This window comes from Oncorhynchus mykiss, chromosome 7, assembly GCF_057628025.1.
Source record: "Oncorhynchus mykiss isolate SJ-2025 chromosome 7, ASM5762802v1, whole genome shotgun sequence".
Classification (NCBI taxonomy): domain Eukaryota; kingdom Metazoa; phylum Chordata; class Actinopteri; order Salmoniformes; family Salmonidae; genus Oncorhynchus; species Oncorhynchus mykiss.
In genome coordinates, this window is record NC_143028.1 from 72502050 (window position 1) to 72521024 (window position 18975).

At 42.1% G+C, this 18975-nt stretch overlaps 1 protein-coding gene across 1 annotated transcript in view; it reads right to left on the bottom strand.

Moving 5' to 3' along the window:
- The window catches only part of necab3 (N-terminal EF-hand calcium binding protein 3), a 48965-nt gene that overhangs the window by 12726 nt on the left and 17264 nt on the right, over positions 1 to 18975 (bottom strand). Inside the window, exons 3-6 of the mRNA XM_036984132.2 lie at positions 18248 to 18356; positions 14087 to 14112; positions 9537 to 9634; positions 1151 to 1287 (exon numbers count right to left, since the gene is read on the bottom strand). Of these exons, the coding sequence (XP_036840027.2) occupies positions 1151 to 1287; positions 9537 to 9634; positions 14087 to 14112; positions 18248 to 18356 (370 nt within the window). The remainder of the gene's footprint in view (positions 1 to 1150; positions 1288 to 9536; positions 9635 to 14086; positions 14113 to 18247; positions 18357 to 18975) is intronic.

The window sequence follows — 18975 nt, forward strand, 5'->3', positions numbered from 1 at the left end:
ATGAGGTGGTTCAATAGTATTTAGTAACGAGGTGGTGCCATAATGTTTAGAAATTAGGTAGTGCCATAATGTTTAGTAATGAGGTGGTTCCATAGTATTTAGTAATAAGGTGGTGCCATAGTATTTAGTAGTGAGATGGTGCCATAGTGTTTAGTAATGAGGTGGTTCCATAGTATTTAGTAATGAGGTGGTGCCATAGTATTTAGTAATGAGGTGGTGCCATAGTATTTAGTAATGAGGTGGTGCCATAGTATTTAGTTATGAGGTGGTGCCATAGTATTTAGTAATGAGGTGGTGCCATAGTATTTAGTAATGAGGTAGTGCCATAGTATTTAGTAATGAGGTGGTGCCATAGTATTTAGTAATGAGGTGGTGCCATAGTATTTAGTAATGAGGTGGTGCCATAGTGTTTAGTAATGAGGTGGTTCCATAGTATTTAGTAATGAGGTGGTTCCATAGTATTTAGTAATGAGGTGGTGCCATAGTATTTAGTAAGGAGGTGGCGCCATAGTATTTAGTAATGAGGTGGCGCCATAGTATTTAGTAATGAGGTGGCGCCATAGTATTTAGTAATGAGGTAGTGCCATAGTATTTAGTAGTGAGATGGTGCCATAGTGTTTAGTAATGAGGTGGTGCCATAGTATTTAGTAGTGAGGTGGTGCCAAAGTATTTAGTAAGGAGGTGACGCCATAGTATTTAGTAATGAGGTGGCGCCATAGTATTTAGTAATGAGGTACTGCCATAGTATTTAGTAATGAGATGGTGCCATAGTGTTTAGTAATGAGGTGGTTCCATAGTATTTAGTAATGAGGTGGTTCCATAGTATTTAGTAGTGAGATGGTACCATAGTATTTAGTAATGAGGTGGTTCCATAGTATTTAGTAATGAGGTGGTGCCATAGTGTTTAGTAATGTGGTGGTGTGCTTTCACCATGTGCTGCCCCTCGCTAACAATACCGCTACAGAATTATTTAGTAGTGACTTTGTGGCTGGAATGGTGTTGAGAGGTGAGGTAATTCCATAGTTTTTTAAGTAGTGAGGGGCAGCTGGTGTGGTGTTGATTCCTGAGGTGCTGTTGTGTATTTGAGACTGGGTATTCAGTAGTATGGTGCTGCCATAGTCTTTAGGTGTGTTGAGCACTAGTGACTCACGGTGCAGGGCTGCTTTGCTCCTCCACAGCCTCCATAGCACACTGCAGGGACATTTGAAGAGAGAGCAGCTGGCTGGAGGTCTCCCTCAGCATGAAGCGGGTCACAAACTGTCCCAGCACAGAGGAGCCCTGGTACTCCTAACGAGGGAGAGATGGGGGAGAGGAGATGGGGATAGAGGAGAGTAGGAGGGGTGGGAGAGAGGGGGTAGAAGAGTGGGCAGAGGATAGGTAGGGGAGAGGGGAGCAGGGGAGAGGGGAGCAGGGGTGGAGAGACACAGGAGGTGAGTAAGAGAGAGAAAGGGAGCGAGAGGGAACAGGTTGGCAACCTTTATTCGGAAAAACCTAATTCATTCTAAAAGCTGTTCTGCTCACGACAGCTACAGCATCAAGAGATAAGGGTGAAAGCTCATAAGATGTTTTACTCCTATTCGATCGCTATGTTTCACAGCATGCATGATTCTTAGCCATTTCAAATATTGAACGGTTTTCATAAAAATAAAAAAAACATCTATTCCATCTTTAACTAGTGGGAGACTCGTCATAACAAGACTGTAATTTAAGCCGACCTAGAGGAATGGTGCAGGATGGTTAATGGCGTAATTGTAGTGGAGCACCCCACTAGAATGTACAATGACAACCTAGTAGCGTCCCAAAAGGCACGCTATTCCCTACATAGGGCTCTGGTCAAAAGTAGTGCACTATGAGCCTTGGTCAAAAGTAGTGTCCTATATGGTGAATAGGGTGCAATTTAGGAGGCTACCCTTGCTACTGTTGATTAATACCATGGGGGAATTCTAGTCTAGGGCCTTGGTGATGACATTTATGACAGACTACAGCTGCTAACAATCGCTAGTGAAAACCTCTATGGATTTCCTTCTGACAGTGAATAAGAAAGTGCATGAATGAATGGGGCTTTAATTGTGTCAGGGTGCATAATTATGCAGTAAAAGCCCTCTTTTTCTAACAGGGATAGCTGGATTTTCTCCTTCCTTCACTGATGTGCTTCACTGATTCCTGGGCTGGTTAATATACGTCTCCGTCACAGATAAGAAAATAAATAAAAAAGGTATCTTCTTGAGGTAGATTCGATAATACTTTCTTTTAATGTCTGATTATTAAAGTCTTATCTTATTATTGTACAGTTGGCTAATCATTGAAATTTGATCTCACTCATAAAATTGTTTGTAGCCTAAATACAACAGTTACTTACAAATGTAAAAAAATACATTGACAAATGACAATAATTTACAACAGCTTACAAATGGTGAACAAATTAATGAATTGTGGTTTGTAAGAAATGTATAGTCACACTGTAACGTCTCTCGTCGGAAGGCATGGACAAAACGCAGCGTGGTAAGTGTTCATGATTCTTTATTTCTCAAAAACACTCGAACAAAGTGAAAAAAACAAAACAGTTCTGTCAGGTACAGACACTAAGCAGAAAATAACTACACACAAAGCACAGGTGGGAAAAAGGCTACCCAAGTATGATTCCCAATCAGAGACAACGATAGACAGTTGCCTCTGATTGTGGGAACCACACTCAGCCAAAAACAAAGAAATAGGAAACATAGAATGCCCACCCTAATCACACCCTGACCTAACCAAATAGAGAAATAAAACGTCTCTCTAAGGTCAGGGCGTGACACACACCTTGAAATAAAGTGTTACAATAGATTCAACCAAATGACTATGATCTTTAGATCCCAGACAAGGTTCATCCAACATGTTGATTTTTGTCATAGTCTTCACATTTTTCTTTTTGGATAATATCAACCATAAAGATAATAAATAGGCAACTGAAAGAAAAGGCACCTTGTAGCGCATTGAAGTTTTTAACATGTCCTTTACGAACCAAGGTAGGTCTACTTTGTTTCTCACCTATTCCTGTCTGTATAAAACGTGTATGCAAAAATTAACTATATAAATCCAAAAACATATAGCTGGCATATGAAGGCATCACTGAAATGTAAGGCCAGTTACAGTGCCTTCAGAAAGTATTCACACCCCTTAATTTTTTCCACATTTTGTTGTGTTACAGCCTGAATTTAAAATTGATTACATTTAGATTTGTTTTGTAACTGGTCTACACACAATACCCCATAATGTCAAAGTTGAATTATGTTTTTTGATATTTTTAAATATTAGTTCAAAGTTAACTGAAATGTCGAGTCAATAAGTATTCAACCCCTTTGTAATGGCAAGCCTAAACACGTTCAGGAGTAATGTGCTTAACAGGTCACATAATAAGTTGCATGGACTCATGATTTTTGAATGACTACCTCATCTCTGTACCCCACACATCCAATTATCTGTAAGGTCCCTCAGTCGAGCAGTGATCCCTGTAGCCGGTCTCATCATCGTCGGTTATCAGGCCTACCACCGTTGTGCATCTGCAAACTTAATGATGGTGTTGGAGTCGTGCGCGGCCACGTAGTCTTGGGTGAACAGGGAGTACACGAAGGGACTAAGCACGCACCCCTGAGGGGCCCTCGTGTTGAGGGTCAGTGTGGCGTATGTGTTGTTGCCTACCCTCAAGCATTGTGGTGGCTTCATGTTATGGGTATGCTTGTCATCATTAAGGATCGGCGTCGCGTCAACGAGACAGTTGTAAATCATGCAGCGTGTTATGTCAAGATCTCAGATTTTAGAGAAACAACAAATGTCGGTACATATAAGTGTCTTATATCGGCTGAAAGCTTAAATTCCTGTTAATATAACTGCACTGTCCAATTTACAGTAGCTATTACTGCGAAGAAATGCCATGCTATTGTTTGAGGAGAGCTCCTAACAACAAAACACTTTTCACCGCGATAGGTTTGATAAATTCACCACAAAAGGTGAAATGTGTACTTACATTCTGAAATCTTGCTCTGATTTATCATCCAAAGGGTTCCAGAGATACGGTGAAGTGTTGTTTTGTTAGAAAAAAAATGTTTTTTCATATCCTAAAAAAGGTCCATATAGCATGCACAATTGATTTTGTATTTCCACTCGTTCAATTTGCAAAGAAAGGAATCTGTGAAAATCTCACCCTATACGTTGTTTCAACGAGTGAAATCATGTTTGTATGTATTCCTCAGAGATCCTAGAACATAACAAGACTTCGCTATATCATTAGGGGTGTAGTATATCCTATAGGACACCATATTTGGTCAGAGAGCGAAGCCTTCATGGCACGCCGATGACGCCGACGGCCATCACTTGAACGGCTGTATCTTTGTCAAATAGGCACCAACCGGGATCAAACAAAGCTAGCTAGATAACCAATGAGCTGGGCTTTACGTAAGTATCCGGAAACCACGTAAATATCGTAAAATGTAGCTAAAAACCTTGTACGACAGCATGCCTTTTCATTTTGGACAAAAATTACAAGCAAATGTTGATCTTATAACATGGCTACTAATACTTGGAAAGCTAAATCAAAGTCACCGCGACAGTGCAAAATGATAAAGTGCTCAGGAAAAACTAGGAGAGTGAAGGGCGTTTACCAGCAGCAGGTTCGGCAGAAGCTAGAAGGCAGGCGACGCCGAACGCCTGAGCTGGACAGAAGGGGGAGCCAAAGTGAAGGCTGGTGTGATTCACTGGGAGATTAATTCACCTTTCAGCAGGAAATAACCTAAAACACAAGGCCACATCTACACTGGAGTTGCGTACCAAGAAGACAGAGAATGTTCCGGAGTAGCAGAGTTACAGTTTTGAAAATGGCTGCCTAGCAATGATCAACAACCAATTTGACATAGCTTGAATAATTTAGGAAAGAATAATGAGCAAATGTTGCACAATCCAGCTGTGGCAAACTCTTAGAGACTTACTCTGAAAGACTCACAGCTGTAATTGCTGCCAAAGGTGATTCTAACATGTATTGGGGGTTGAATGCTTACAGTATCTAATCAAGATACTGTATTTTAGTGTTTTATTTTTATATACACTACCGTTCAAATGTTTGGGGTCACTTAGAAATGTCCTTGTTTTTGAAAGAAAAGCACATTTGAGAAACAAACGCCTCACAAGTCCTCAACTGGCAGCTTCATTAAATAATACCCGCAAAACACCAGTCTCAACGTCAACAGTGAAGAGGCATCTCCGGGATGCTGGCCTTCTAGACAGAGTTCTTCTGTCCAGTGGCTGTGGTCTTTTGCCCATCTTAATATTTTATTTTTATTGGCCAGTCTGAGATATGGCTTTTTCTTCCCGGAGTCGCCTCTTCACTGTTGACATTGAGACTGTTGTTTTGCGGGTACTTTTTAATGAAGCTGCCAGTTGAGGACTTGTGAGGCATCTGTTTCTCAAACTAGACACTCTAATGTACTTGTCCTCTTGCTCAGTTGTGCACTGGGGCCTCCCACTCCTCTTTCTATTCTGGTTAGAGACAGTTTGCGCTGTTCTGTGAAGGGAGAAGTACACAGCGTTGTACGAGATCTTCAGTTTCTTGGCAATTTCTCACATGGAATAGCCTGCATTTCTCAGAACAAGAATAGACTGACGAGTTTCAGAAGAAAGTTATTTGTTCCATTTTGAGCCTGTAATCGAACCCACAAATGCTGATGCTCCAGATACTCAACTAGTCTAAAGAAGGCCAGTTGTATTGCTACTTTAATCAGTACAACAGTTTTCAGCTGTGCTAACATAATTGCAAAATGGTTTTCTGATGATCAATTAGCCTTTTAAAAATATAAACTTGGATTAGCTAACACAACGTGCCATTGGAACATAGGAGTGATGGTTGCTGATAATGGGCCTCCTCTGTACACCTATGTAGATATTCCATTAAAAAAATCTTCAGTTTCCAGGTACAAAAGTAATTTACAACATTAACAATGTCTACACTGTATTTCTGATCAATTTTATGTTATTTTAATGGACAAAAAATGTGCTTTTCTTTCAAAAACAAGGACATTTCTAAGTGACCCCAAACTTTTGAATGGTAGTGTATATTTTAACAAACGTTAGAATTTTTCTTCCAGTTCGACATTTTGTGTAGATTGTTAACAAAAAAATGACAAATCCATTTTAATCCCACTTTGTAACATAACGAAATGTGGAAAAAGTCAAGGGGTGTGAATACTTTCTGAAGGCACTGTATAACCTCTGGTGTATCATGAAGGAAACCTGACCGAAACACTGACAATGTGCAGTGGTAAAATCGTGTGTGGGGGAGATATACACTGAACAAAAATATCAATGCAGCATGTGAAGTGTTGTTCCCATGTTTCATGAGCTGAAATAAAAGATCCCAGAACAGTTCCATATCCACAAAAAGCTTATTTCTCTCAAATTTTGTGTACAAATTTGTTTACATCCCTGTTAGTTAGCATTTCTCCTTTGCCAAGAAAATCCATCTGACAGGTGTGGCATATCAAGAAGCTAATTAAACAGCATGATCATTACACAGGTGCACCTTGTGCTGGGGGTCAAAAAACAGCCACTCCAAAAAGTGCAGTTTTTTTCACATCACAATGCCACAGATGTCTCAAGTTGAGGGAGAGTGCAATTGGCATGCTAACTGCAGGAATGTCTACCAGAGCCGTTGCCAGAGAATTGAACGTTCATTTCTCTACCATAAGCCACCTCCAACATCATTTTAGAGAATTTGGCATTATGTCCAACCGGCCTCATAAACACAGACCTCATAAACACATTCCAGCCCAGGACCTCCACATCCACCTTATTCACCTGCGGGATTGTCTCAGACCAGCCACCTGGACAGCTGATGATACTGTGGGTTTGCAAAACTGTCAGAAACCGTCTCAGGGAAGCTCATCTACGTGCTCGGCGTAATCACCAGGGTCTTGACCTGACTGCAGTTCGGCGTCGTAACCGACATCAGTGGGCAAATACTCACCTTAGAGGGCCACTGGCATGCTGGAGAAGTGTGCTCTTCATGGATGAATCCCAGTTTCAACTGTACCGGGCAGATGGCAGACAGCATGTCATGAACAGAGTGACCCATGGTTACAGTAGGGTTATGGTATAGGCAGGCATAAGCTACGGACACAATTGCATTTTATCGATGGCAATTTGAATGCACAGAGATACCGTGACCAGATCCCGAGACCCATTGTCGTGCCATTCATCCGCCGCCATCACCTCATGTTTCAGCATCATAATGCACGGCCCCATGTCTCAAGGATCTGTACACAATTCCTGAAAGCTGAAAATGTACCAGTTCTTCCATGGCGCATGTTTGTGACAGTCTGGATCGACCTGTACGACACCTTGCTCCTGTTCCCACAAATATCTAGCAACTCTGCATAACCATTGAAGAGGAGTGGAACAACATTCCACAGGCCACAATCAACAGCCTGATCAACTCTATGTGAAGGAGATGTGTCGCGCTGCATGAGGCAAATGGTGGTCACACCAGGTACTGATTGATTTTCTGATCCACACCCCTACCTTTTTTTAAAGATACCTGTGACCAACAGATATATCTGTTTTCCCGGTCACGTGAAATCCATAGATTAGTGTCTAATGAATTTAGTTAAATTGACTGATTACCTTATATGAACTGTAACTTAGTAAAATCGTAGAAATTTTTGCATGTGGCGTTTATATTTTTATTCAGTGTATATACTGTACATTTGCTACAATGGGTGATTTAGGAATCCCATCAAGCATATCAGCCATACAATTCCTTTTACATCTTCCCTCTTTAGCCACAATGGGAAGGGCTGACTGTGCACTGCAAAACTCTACAGTTAGCTAGCCAGCTTCCCAATGTTCCTGTATGGGCTCTGGGAAGCTCGATAAAACATCTCAGCTATAAAAAAAAGCATTATATAGACCATAATATGATGCTAATGAATGCAGATCTGCTTGGCTGGACTATTCCTACACCAATATTGTTGCTTGACTCATCATTTTTATGAGGCACACTAGATTGCCTCCATCTGTGCTGGGGAGCCGTTTTGTCTCAAAGTCATGAATCAGCTGAATGGAGGGAAACTAGCCCCTAGTCCATGGACTGTGGAGTATTTACTGCTAATACAAAACATAGGTAGGGTATATTTTGTAGCCTATATCGTAAGGTACAGTATATAGCCAGGTGTGTGCCTTTCCAAATCATGTCCAATCAATTGAATTTACCACAGGTGGACTCCAATCCAATTGTAGGAACATCTCAAGCATGATCAATGGAAATAGGATGCACCTGAGCTCAATTTCGAGTCTCATAGCAAAGGATCTGAATACTTATATAAAAAAGGTATTTCAGTTTTTGTTTAATAAATTTGCAAAAATGTATGAGGAAAATGTTTTCTTAATACATTCTAGAATAAGGCTGTAACGTAACAAAATGTTGAAAAAGGGAAGGGGTCTGAATACTTTCCGAATGCACTGTACATTCTACATAAGGTATATTCTGTAGCCTATATCGTAAGGTATATTCTACATAAGGTGCATTCAGCAGGCTTTATCTAGACCCTATAGAATATATTCTATAGCTCCCATTCAATGGACTGTGTAGCATTTACAGTTCATAATACAAAACATACAATGCCTAGTGAAAGTCTACACACCCTTTGCACAGTTTTCATATTTTGCTGCCTTAAAATAAAATAAAATACTTATTGATCTACACAAGCTACTGCACACTTCCAAAGTAAAAGCCAAATTATAGAATAAATTTATAAAAAAACGGAGATATCTCAATTGAGTATGTCTTCACACCCAAGAGTTAATACCTGGCGGTGGCACCTTTGGAAGCCATTACAGCTGTCAATCATTTTGAATAAGATTCTACCAAATTTGCACAAATCTTAGGGCAACATATATCCATTGTTTTTGTCAAAATTGCTCAAGATTAGTACATTTGGTTGGGAATCATTGATGGACAGCAATATTCAAACCTTGTCACTGATTTTCACACAGATTTAAGTCGGGTCTGAGACTATTCAGGAACACTCAACACCTCTTGGAAAGCCATTCTGGTGTGTCTTTGGCATTACAATGTGTGTATTGTCCCTCTGAAAAAAAAAAAAAAAACTATCCCATCGTCAGGTATTCAGAAGACTGAGGTAGGATTCTCTCTCACTTTTTATCTGGGCTATGCTCCTTTCATATTTATTTTGAACCTGACAAAGTCCCCAGTCCCTGCCGGTGACAAGCATACAGATAACGTGATGCTGCCACCACAGTACTTGAAAAGATACGGGGTAGACTTTCACTAAGCACTGTAGGTATAGAGTATATTCTGTGGCCCACAGTCACCAAGCTGTGAACTCTTGCTTTCACCTATGCAATCCTGTTACATCAGTGATTACTTCAAGGTGCAGAGGAAAGAAGGGTATATTTTCAAAGTATTATTGAATTCACTCATCTATTTGACAGTAACCCTTGAGCATGGATGGGTATGATGTCTTAAAATAGTTCACACAAAGGCTTACCTCTTTAGTTTTGTCCATGGCCTTCAAGATGGCAACGTTTAGGGTTTCCAGAGCAGAGAGGACATTCATATACTCCCCCAAGTGTTGAGCAAAGTAATCTGAAATAAGCAAACATTTGTTTATTTAACATAGACTCACCAGTTTCTTATACTGTACAGTAAGGTATAAACGTAAAAATTCAGTTGGATATCTAATGTGCACGATATTGCAAGAGCGTTCCCTGATAATGACATCTTTGCTCTTTGATCTGTCTCTGAAAAATGTATTGACTGATCAAAGAACCAAATAGAATGGTACATTCTGAAACACAAGAGTAGACATTGATTGGATAAACTGTTATAACCTCTTATAAAGTCGGAAAGTAATTAAAAGGTTGACTTTGGTCACGAAAAACTGTCCAAGCTCGCCCCTCATCTACATGTTCAAACAGAAATGTGGTGTGCCGTTGGTGGTTCGTCAATGTGTGGTCATGGGCGCCACTGCCGACGTAGTCAGTTCATTAGCAAAGCTAGCCACTTTAGCTAGCCAGTATCGACGACGTTGTCCCAGCCGTGAGGGTTCGCTGCTTCCCCAATCAAAAGCCCTGGATTAACACTGAGGTTGTAGCTAAATTAAAGGACAGGACTACCACATACAGGGCCATCGTAGACAACCCTGGGGATATGGCCAAGGACAGGACTACCACATACAGAGCCATTGTAGACAACCCTGAGGCTATGGCCAAGGACAGGAATACCACATGCAGAGCTTTCATAGACAACCCTAAGGCTATGGCCAAGGACAGGAATACCACATACAGAGCCATCGTAGACAACCCTGGGGATATGGCCAAGGACAGGACTACCACATACAGAGCCATCGTAGACAACCCTGAGGCTATGGCCAAGGACAGGACTACCACATACAGAGCCATGAGGATATGGCCAAGGACAGGAATACCGCATACAGAGCTTTCGTAGACAACCCTGAGGCTATGGCCAAGGACAGGAATAAGCACAAGAAGTACCGCTACAACTCCGCAGAGTCATCAAACGAGCAAAAGGACAATATAGGAATAAAGTGGTATCATATTACACAGTCTCCGACGCCTGCCTCAAGTGGCAGGGGCTACAGTCCATTACGGATTACAAAAGGAAGACCCAACTTTGATCTTCCCAACGATACCGCTCTACCAGACAAAGTCAATGCATTTTATGCATGCATTGACAACAACAGCATGCTGGGTGTGAGTGCCGTCACCGACCCAGATGATTTGGTCATCTCGCTCTTCGAGGCCAAGATGAAAAAGATCTTTAAATCAGGTCAACCCACGCAAGGCCGCGGGGCCGTTCTCAGAGGATATGCAGAACAGCTGCAGAACAACCTCTCCTTGTCCCAGTCTGTAATCCCTACATGTTTAAGATGACCATCATCATTCCTGTTCCCAAGAACTCTAAGGCTTCATGCCACAATGACTATCGCCCTGTAGCACTCACATCTGTAATCATGAAGTGCTTTGAGAGGCTGGTTATGGCACACATTAACTCCATCATCCCAGACACCCTAGACCCACTCCAATTTGCATACCGCCCCAACAGATCCATAGATGACGCAATCTCAATTGCTATCCACACTGCCCTCACCTACCTTGATAAGAGGAATACCTATGTGAGAGTGCTGTTCATGGACTACAGCTCAGCGTTCAACACCATTTTCCCTTCAAAGCTCATCACCAAGTATAGGACTCTAGGTCTGAACACCTCCCTCTGCAACTGGATCCTGGGCTTCCTGACGGGCCGCCCCCAGGTGGTGAGGGTAGATAAAATCACTTCCGGGCACGCTGACCCTTAACACAGGGGCTCCACAGGTGTGTGTGCTTCAACCTCTCCCTCAACGTCAGCAAGACCAAAGAGCTGATTGTGTACTACAGGAAACAAAGGAGCAAGCACGCCCCAATCCACATCGACGGGGCTGCAGTGGAGCAGGTAGACCGCTTCAAGTTCCTCGGTGTCCAAAACACTAAAGACTTAAAATGGTCTAAATACGCACACAGTCGTGAAGAAGACCTCTTCCCCCTCAGGAGGTTGAAAAAGTTTGGCATGGGCCCTCAAATCTTTAAAAGGTTCTACAGCTGCACCATTGAGAGCATATTGACTGGCTGCATCACTGCCTTGTGCGGCGATAGCACCGTCTTTGATCGCATGGTGCTAGAGAGTGTGGCGGGGACAGACCAGTACATTACTGGGGCCGAGCTCCCTGCCATCCAGGACATCTATATCAGGTGGTGTGGTAGGAAGGCCTGGAAAATCATTAGACTTAACCACTCAAGTCAGACTATTCCCTCTGCTTCCGCAAGGCAAGCGGTACAGGAGCATCAAGTCTGGCACCAACAGGCTCTTGAACAGCTTCAATCCCCAAGCAATAACACTGATAAAGAGCTAACAAAATAGCTACACGGACTACCTGAATCAATCTTATATCCTCATTGACATTTTCATTTTTGTCTCTATGCACACACACACAGGTCCCTACATACTCACAGGTCCCTACACACTCATACTCCATAATTTACTCACTCACACATAACATGCACATACATTTATACTGACTACAAACACCCACTCACATACAAGCTCAGCGTATGTGTTCATCTTATATCCTGATGCCTAGTCCCCTTATTCAATACATATCTACCTCCATCACTTCAGTATCCCTGCACATTGTTAATATAGTATTGGAACTGACCCTGTATATAGTATGCTTACTTAGTTATTGTGTTCTTAATACATCTTCACATTTCTCGTGTTTTTTTTCTAGTAATACATTGTTATTGATTATTGCATTGTTGGGATTTGAATTTGCAAGAAAGACATTTCACTGTACTTGTGTATGTGACATTAAAACATTGGGCTCCCAGGTGGTGCAGTGGTCTAAAGCACTGCATCTCAGTGCTAGAGGCGTCACTACAGACCCTGTATCACATCCGGCCTTTATTGGGAGTCCCATAGGGCGGCGCACAAATGTCCCAGTGTCGTCCGGGTTTGGCCGGAGGAGGCCATCATTGTAAATAAGAATTTGTTCTCAACCGACTTGCCTAGTTAAATAAAAAATGTGTTGACGACCTTTCACCTCTGTAGCCAAATATCTTATTCATACAATTCGTTTTTAAGCATTAAATGACCTGGTATTATGGTACACTGATCAGTCATGCAGTTTATTTTTTGCCCAAAGTCGACCTTTAAGCCAAAACGCTTAATGAAGTGTGTCAGTGTGCCAACTGTAGTCATACTTGACCATGATAATGTCAACTGTAGTCATACTTGACCATGATAATGTCAACTGTAGTCATACTTGGCCATGATAATGTCAACTGTAGTCATACTTGACCATGATAATGCCGACTGTAGTCATACTTGACCATGGTAATGTCAACTGTAGTCATACTTGCCCATGATAATGTCAACTGTAGTCACACTTGCCCATGGTAATGTCAACTGTAGTCACACTTGCCCATGGTAATGTCAACTGTAGTCACACTTGACAATGGTAATGTCAACTGTAGTTATACTTGACAATGGTAATGTCAACTGTAGTCACACTTGACCATGGTAATGTCAACTGTAATCACACTTGACCATGGTAATGTCAACTGTAGTCATACTTGACCATGATAATGTCAACTGTAGTCATACTTGACCATAGTAATGCAACTGTAGTCATACGTGACCATGGTAATGTCAACTGTAGTCATACTTGACCATGATAATGCCAACTGTAGTCATACTTGACCATGGTAATGCCAACTGTAGTCATACTTGACCATGATAATGCCAACTGTAGTCATACTTGACCATGGTAATGCCAACTGTAGTCATACTTGACCATGATAATGCCAACTGTAGTCATACTTGACCATGGTAATGCCAACTGTAGTCATACTTGACCATGATAATGCCAACTGTAGTCATACTTGACCATGGTAATGTCAAATGAATCAGGACATTTTAACTTTCACCAATCAAAGAGTGTCCTGGATTTCCTTCACCTATGAAGCAGACATTGACCGATGTCCATTGGACTAACTCCAAGATGACGCAGCGAAGGCACTTACAGTGATGAGAGATAGTTAACTTCCCCCTGACGTCAAGCTGCTGCACGACTGACGCTTTTGCCATTCAATAAATGATGCAGCAGATTTATTCTCGGAAGTGAGTGTTTACATGTCTTTGTACTATTCCTTGGCTTTCCAGACCATCTGCCACTCACCTCCATAAGCTGGAGATCTAGATGTCTGTCAGGTTACAGTTTATACACAGACTGATAATAACAGATGATGATCGGCGATGATGCGGATGATGTAGATGGGAATGGTGATGTGATGACAATAACGAGGAAGATTATGCTAATGTTTGACAGCCTATCACAACAATAAGATACTGACATAGCATGGTTGAGCACAAAAGCTCCACAGGTGAGACCAATGCTTAACTGGAAGTACGTTGGGGAGATTGCAGGGTTAATGTGAAGAAAGGATAGGCCACATTAACACAGACAGTAGGCCCAACACTCACCTGAAAGCTTGTCGGTGTCTAGGTTGCTACAATGTAGCAGAAAAGAAAAAGAGGGGAAAGAGAGTTAATTGAATCATTTAAGTCATTGAAGCACGTCGGGTGCCATAAACCCCATGTACTGTAAAACTTTCAGGAATTAATAAGCTCAATAAAAGTTAGATAAAATGTGCCAATTACAATGCTTTCTTCCTAATCATCTTGGAAAAACAGAATCCTTGTTCATCCTAGGAGTACGATTAACTCACCTCACACTTTTTCTCTCATAGTGTCTGATTGAAGCCTACAGGCTTTGATTAAAGAAATGTGAACTCTCTCTATTATTACTATATCTCTTGACAATGATGAAAATAATCATGGCCTCTAATCCTTCAAGCTGCATACTGGACCCTAATCCAACTAAACTACTGAAAGAGCTGCTTCCTGTGCTTGGCCCTCCTATGTTGAACATAATAAACGTCTCTCTATCCACCGAATGTGTATCAAACTCACTAAAAGTGGCAGTAATAAAGCCTCTCTTGAAAAAGCCAAACCTTGACCCAGAAAATATAAAAAACTATCGGCCTAGGAATCTTCCATTCCTCTCAAAATATTTAGGCAGCAATTAGGCAGCAATTCACTGCCTTCCTGAAGACAAAAAATGTATACGAAACGCTTCAGTCTGGTTTTAGACCCCATCATAGCACTGAGACTGCACTTGTGAAGGTGGGAGATGACCTTTTAATGGCATCAGACCCAGGCTCTACATCTGTCCTCGTGCTCCTAGGCCTTAGTGCTCCTAGACCTTAGTGCTCCTAGACCTTAGTGCTGCTTTTGACACCATCGATCAGCACATTCTTTTGGAGAGATTGGAAACCCAAATTGGTCTAAACGGCCTGGTGTAGATCTTATCTGTCGGAAAGATATCAGTCTGTCTCTGTGAATGGTTTGTCCTCTGACAAATCAACTGTACATTTCGGTGTTCCTCAAGGTTCCGTTTTAGGACCACTATTGTTTTCACTATATATTTTACCTCTTGGGGATGTCATTCGAAAACATAATGTTAACTTTCACTGCTATGCGGATGACACACAGCTGTACATTTCAATGAAACATGATGAAGCCCCAAAATTGCCCTCGCTAGAAGCATGTGTTTCAGACATAGTCAGACATAGGAAGTGGATGGCTGCAAACTTTCTACTTTTAAACTCGGACAAAACAGAGATGCTTGTTCTAGGTCCCAAGAAACAAAGAGATCTTCTGTTGAATCTGACAATTAATCTTAATGGTTGTACAGTCGTCTCAAATAAAACTGTGAAGGACCTCGGCGTTACTCTGGACCCTGATCTCTCTTTTGAAGAACATAGCAAGACCATTTCAAGGACAGCTTTTTTCCATCTACGTAAGATTGCAAAAATCAGAAACTTTCTGTCCAAAAATGATGAAAAATTAATCCATGCTTTTGTCACTTCTAGGTTAGACTACTGCAATGCTCTACTTTCCGGCTACCCGGATAAAGCACTAAATAAACTTCAGTTAGTGCTAAATACGGCTGCTAGAATCCTGACTAGAACCAAAAAAATATATCATATTACTCCAGTGCTAGCCTCCCTACACTGGCTTCCTGTCAAGGCAAGGGCTGATTTCAAGGTTTTACTGCTAACCTACAAAGCATTACATGGGCTTGCTCCTACCTATCTCTCTGATTTGGTCCTGCCGTACATACCTACACGTACGCTACGGTCACAAGACGCAGGCCTCCTAATTGTCCCTATAATTTCTAAGCAAACAGCTGGAGGCAGGGCTTTCTCCTATAGAGCTCCATTTTTATGGAATGGTCTGCCTACCCATGTAAGAGACGCAAACTCGGTCTCAACCTTTAAGTCTTTACTGAAGACTCATCTCTTCAGTGGGTCATATGATTGGGTGTAGTCTGGCCCAGGAGTGGGAAGGTGAACGGAAAGGCTCTGGAGCAACGAACCGCCCTTGCTGTCTCTGCCTGGCCGGTTCCCCTCTTTCCACTGGGATTCTCTGCCTCTAACCCTATTACAGGGGCTGAGTCACTGGCTTACTGGGGCTCTTTCATACCGTCCCTAGGTAGGGGTGCGTCACTTGAGTGGGTTGAGTCACTGATGTGATATTCCTGTCTGGGTTGGTGCCCCCCCTTGGGTTGTGCCGTGGTGGAGATCTTTGTGGGCTATACTCGGCCTTGTCTCAAGATGGTTGTTGAAGTTGGTGGTTGAAGATATCCCTCTAGTGGTGTGAAGTGGGTGGGGTTATATCCTTCCCGTTTGGCCCTGTCCGGGGGTGTCCTCGGATGGGGCCACAGTGTCTCCTGACCCCTCCTGTCTCAGCCTCCAGTATTTATGCTGCAGTAGTTTGTGTCGGGGGGCTAGGGTCAGTTTGTTATATCTGGAGTACTTCTCCTGTCCTATTCGGTGTCCTGTGTGAATTTAAGTGTGCTCTCTCTAATTCTCTCTTTCTTTCTCTCTCTCGGAGGACCTGAGCCCTAGGACCATGCCTCAGGACTACCTGACATGATGACTCCTTGCTGTCCCCAGTCCACCTGGCCGTGCTGCTGCTCCAGTTTCAACTGTTCTGCCTTATTATTATTGGACCATGCTGGTCATTTATGAACATTTGAACATCTTGGCCATGTTCTGTTATAATCTCCACCCGGCACAGCCAGAAGAGGACTGGCCACCCCACATAGCCTGGTTCCTCTCTAGGTTTCTTCCTAGGTTTTGGCCTTTCTAGGGAGTTTTTCATAGCCACCGTGCTTCTACACCTGCATTGCTTGCTGTTTGGGGTTTTAGGCTGGGTTTCTGTACAGCACTTTGAGATGTCAGCTGATGTACGAAGGGCTATATAAATACATTTGATTTGAACCCCTCTCTGGAAATGCAATTTCCTTGTTAATTGGAGCCAACATTGTTGAACAATATTTGAACTATTCAAGTCAGAATTCTCTAGGCTGAAATGGATGGCTGGGCAGAAATGACCGCCTAAAAGACAACCACTTAACATGCTGTCATTAGTATTAGCCTAATATATGCACCTATAAAAGCATCTTCCCTGCTGGCATTTGCTAGCCTTTTATTGGCTCGTCTTGGACTGCCAAATTAAGAGCAAAAGTAAACCTGGTAAATGACTTGTGTAATTGGAATGTGCAACCTGCATTGCACCTATTACCTTCCGCTGTAATTTATCATTGTTGATGCTAAAATCCGCCCTTTTGAAAGCTGCGATGCCCTTTGTCACTTCAAGGGAATTAGCTTGTAGCTGCTAATGTGTTTTCACTAGAAGAGTAACACTGATCTTCACTGTGGCAGGAAGATGTCCTTGGCATTCCAGCTGTGTGTTCATTAACATAAGCATTAACATAATCCCAAAATTGAACAGAATGTTCAGAAGTATTCATTACTTTGAGAGAAGTCTGGGAGAATCCTGGCCTGCGGCGTTTGCAAGGAGTGCTCTGTGTGTGTTTCTCTATTTGTTCAGCTAAGCTGCAGGGACTTTGAAGGACAAGCTAATCTCCATAACAAGGGCTTGGACTTTAAATGTTATAATGTGAAATTGTTCACGTTGGGGGAGCAAGTTGTTAAGTGCTCAATGAATCTACATTTCCATTCTGCCAAAGGCAATCAAGTCAACAGGCTTAAACAATGAAACGTTAAACTTTTGCCACTTCAGGAGAGAAAGGCTTTTAAAGGGGAAGTTCAGGATTTATAACTTGATATTAGGTGGTTCCTCACCCTAAAAGTACTCTGTAGGCCAGGAGAAACTGTAATTCATGGTTCAGTTTTCTTTAAAAAACTGTCTCTGTTGTTGCTGCTATATTACACTGATGCTCAACAGTCTTTTACATGTTGTCATTACCAAGTGAGGGATTTCTTTTATTGCAAAAAAAGGATTGTAAGTGCCGTGTGAAGTATAACACAGCATAAAAAAAATCTGATGTGGTCTATGCATGGTAAATTACACAATATCGTACTGATTCTGATTATCCACCATCTACTCTGTTGTTGCTTAGTTCTGCAAAACACTTGGTCGAGCATACAAGGATGCTGCATGTTCAGGAATTGTAAATGTGCCTGTGCTATGTGTTCCTTTAACCTAATCAATGTTACAAACCATGTTAGAAACCATGTTACAAACCATGCATGTTGCAGAGAGGGAACATACTTATTCTGCCTTCCGTCTATGGAGTAGAAGAGCTCCTGCAACTCCTCAGTGGTGAGAATCCCGTCGGCAAAATAAGCATTGAACTCATCAAACGACAGTTTTCCGTCATCTGAAAAGACAACACCACAGTTTACTGTGCATCCTTGACTGAGACACATGGCCAAAAGGAAATCAAACCAGGGTTTAAATAGTATTTGCGGTCTTTCAAATACTTGACTGTTTAATGGACCTGCCTTGAGAGCCAGATGGTTTGGGTTCCCATTGGTTGCATACATGCAAGCTCAATCAAGAGCAGCTTAAAGTATTTGATATAAAACAAATACTATTTGAACCCAGGTCTGGAAGAAATAGAACTGGCCTACATCATAGCTTCAAATGCTTTGTACCAAATGGCACCCAGTCATATGGGCACTGGTCAAAAGTAGTGCACTATAGAGAGAATAGGGTGCCATTTGGGACGCATTCGATGACTTTGCTGAATACAACCACAAGTGGCAGTTGTTGATGTTTGTTACATTTTGTACTAAGCACTAGCATAAGGCACAGAAAGAGCTCAGTGCCCTTAGTTGCCTTAGTGCCCTTAGTTGTCTGATTTGTGACAAACATGTTCCTGGTGTCAATCTGTCGCTTGGCAGGAGAACTAGACAGACAAACGTTGGAGCCAGCAGCCGGTTAGCCAGACCTGGCGTGCTGAAGGACAGAAGGAAGTCATCAGCAGATTTATAACA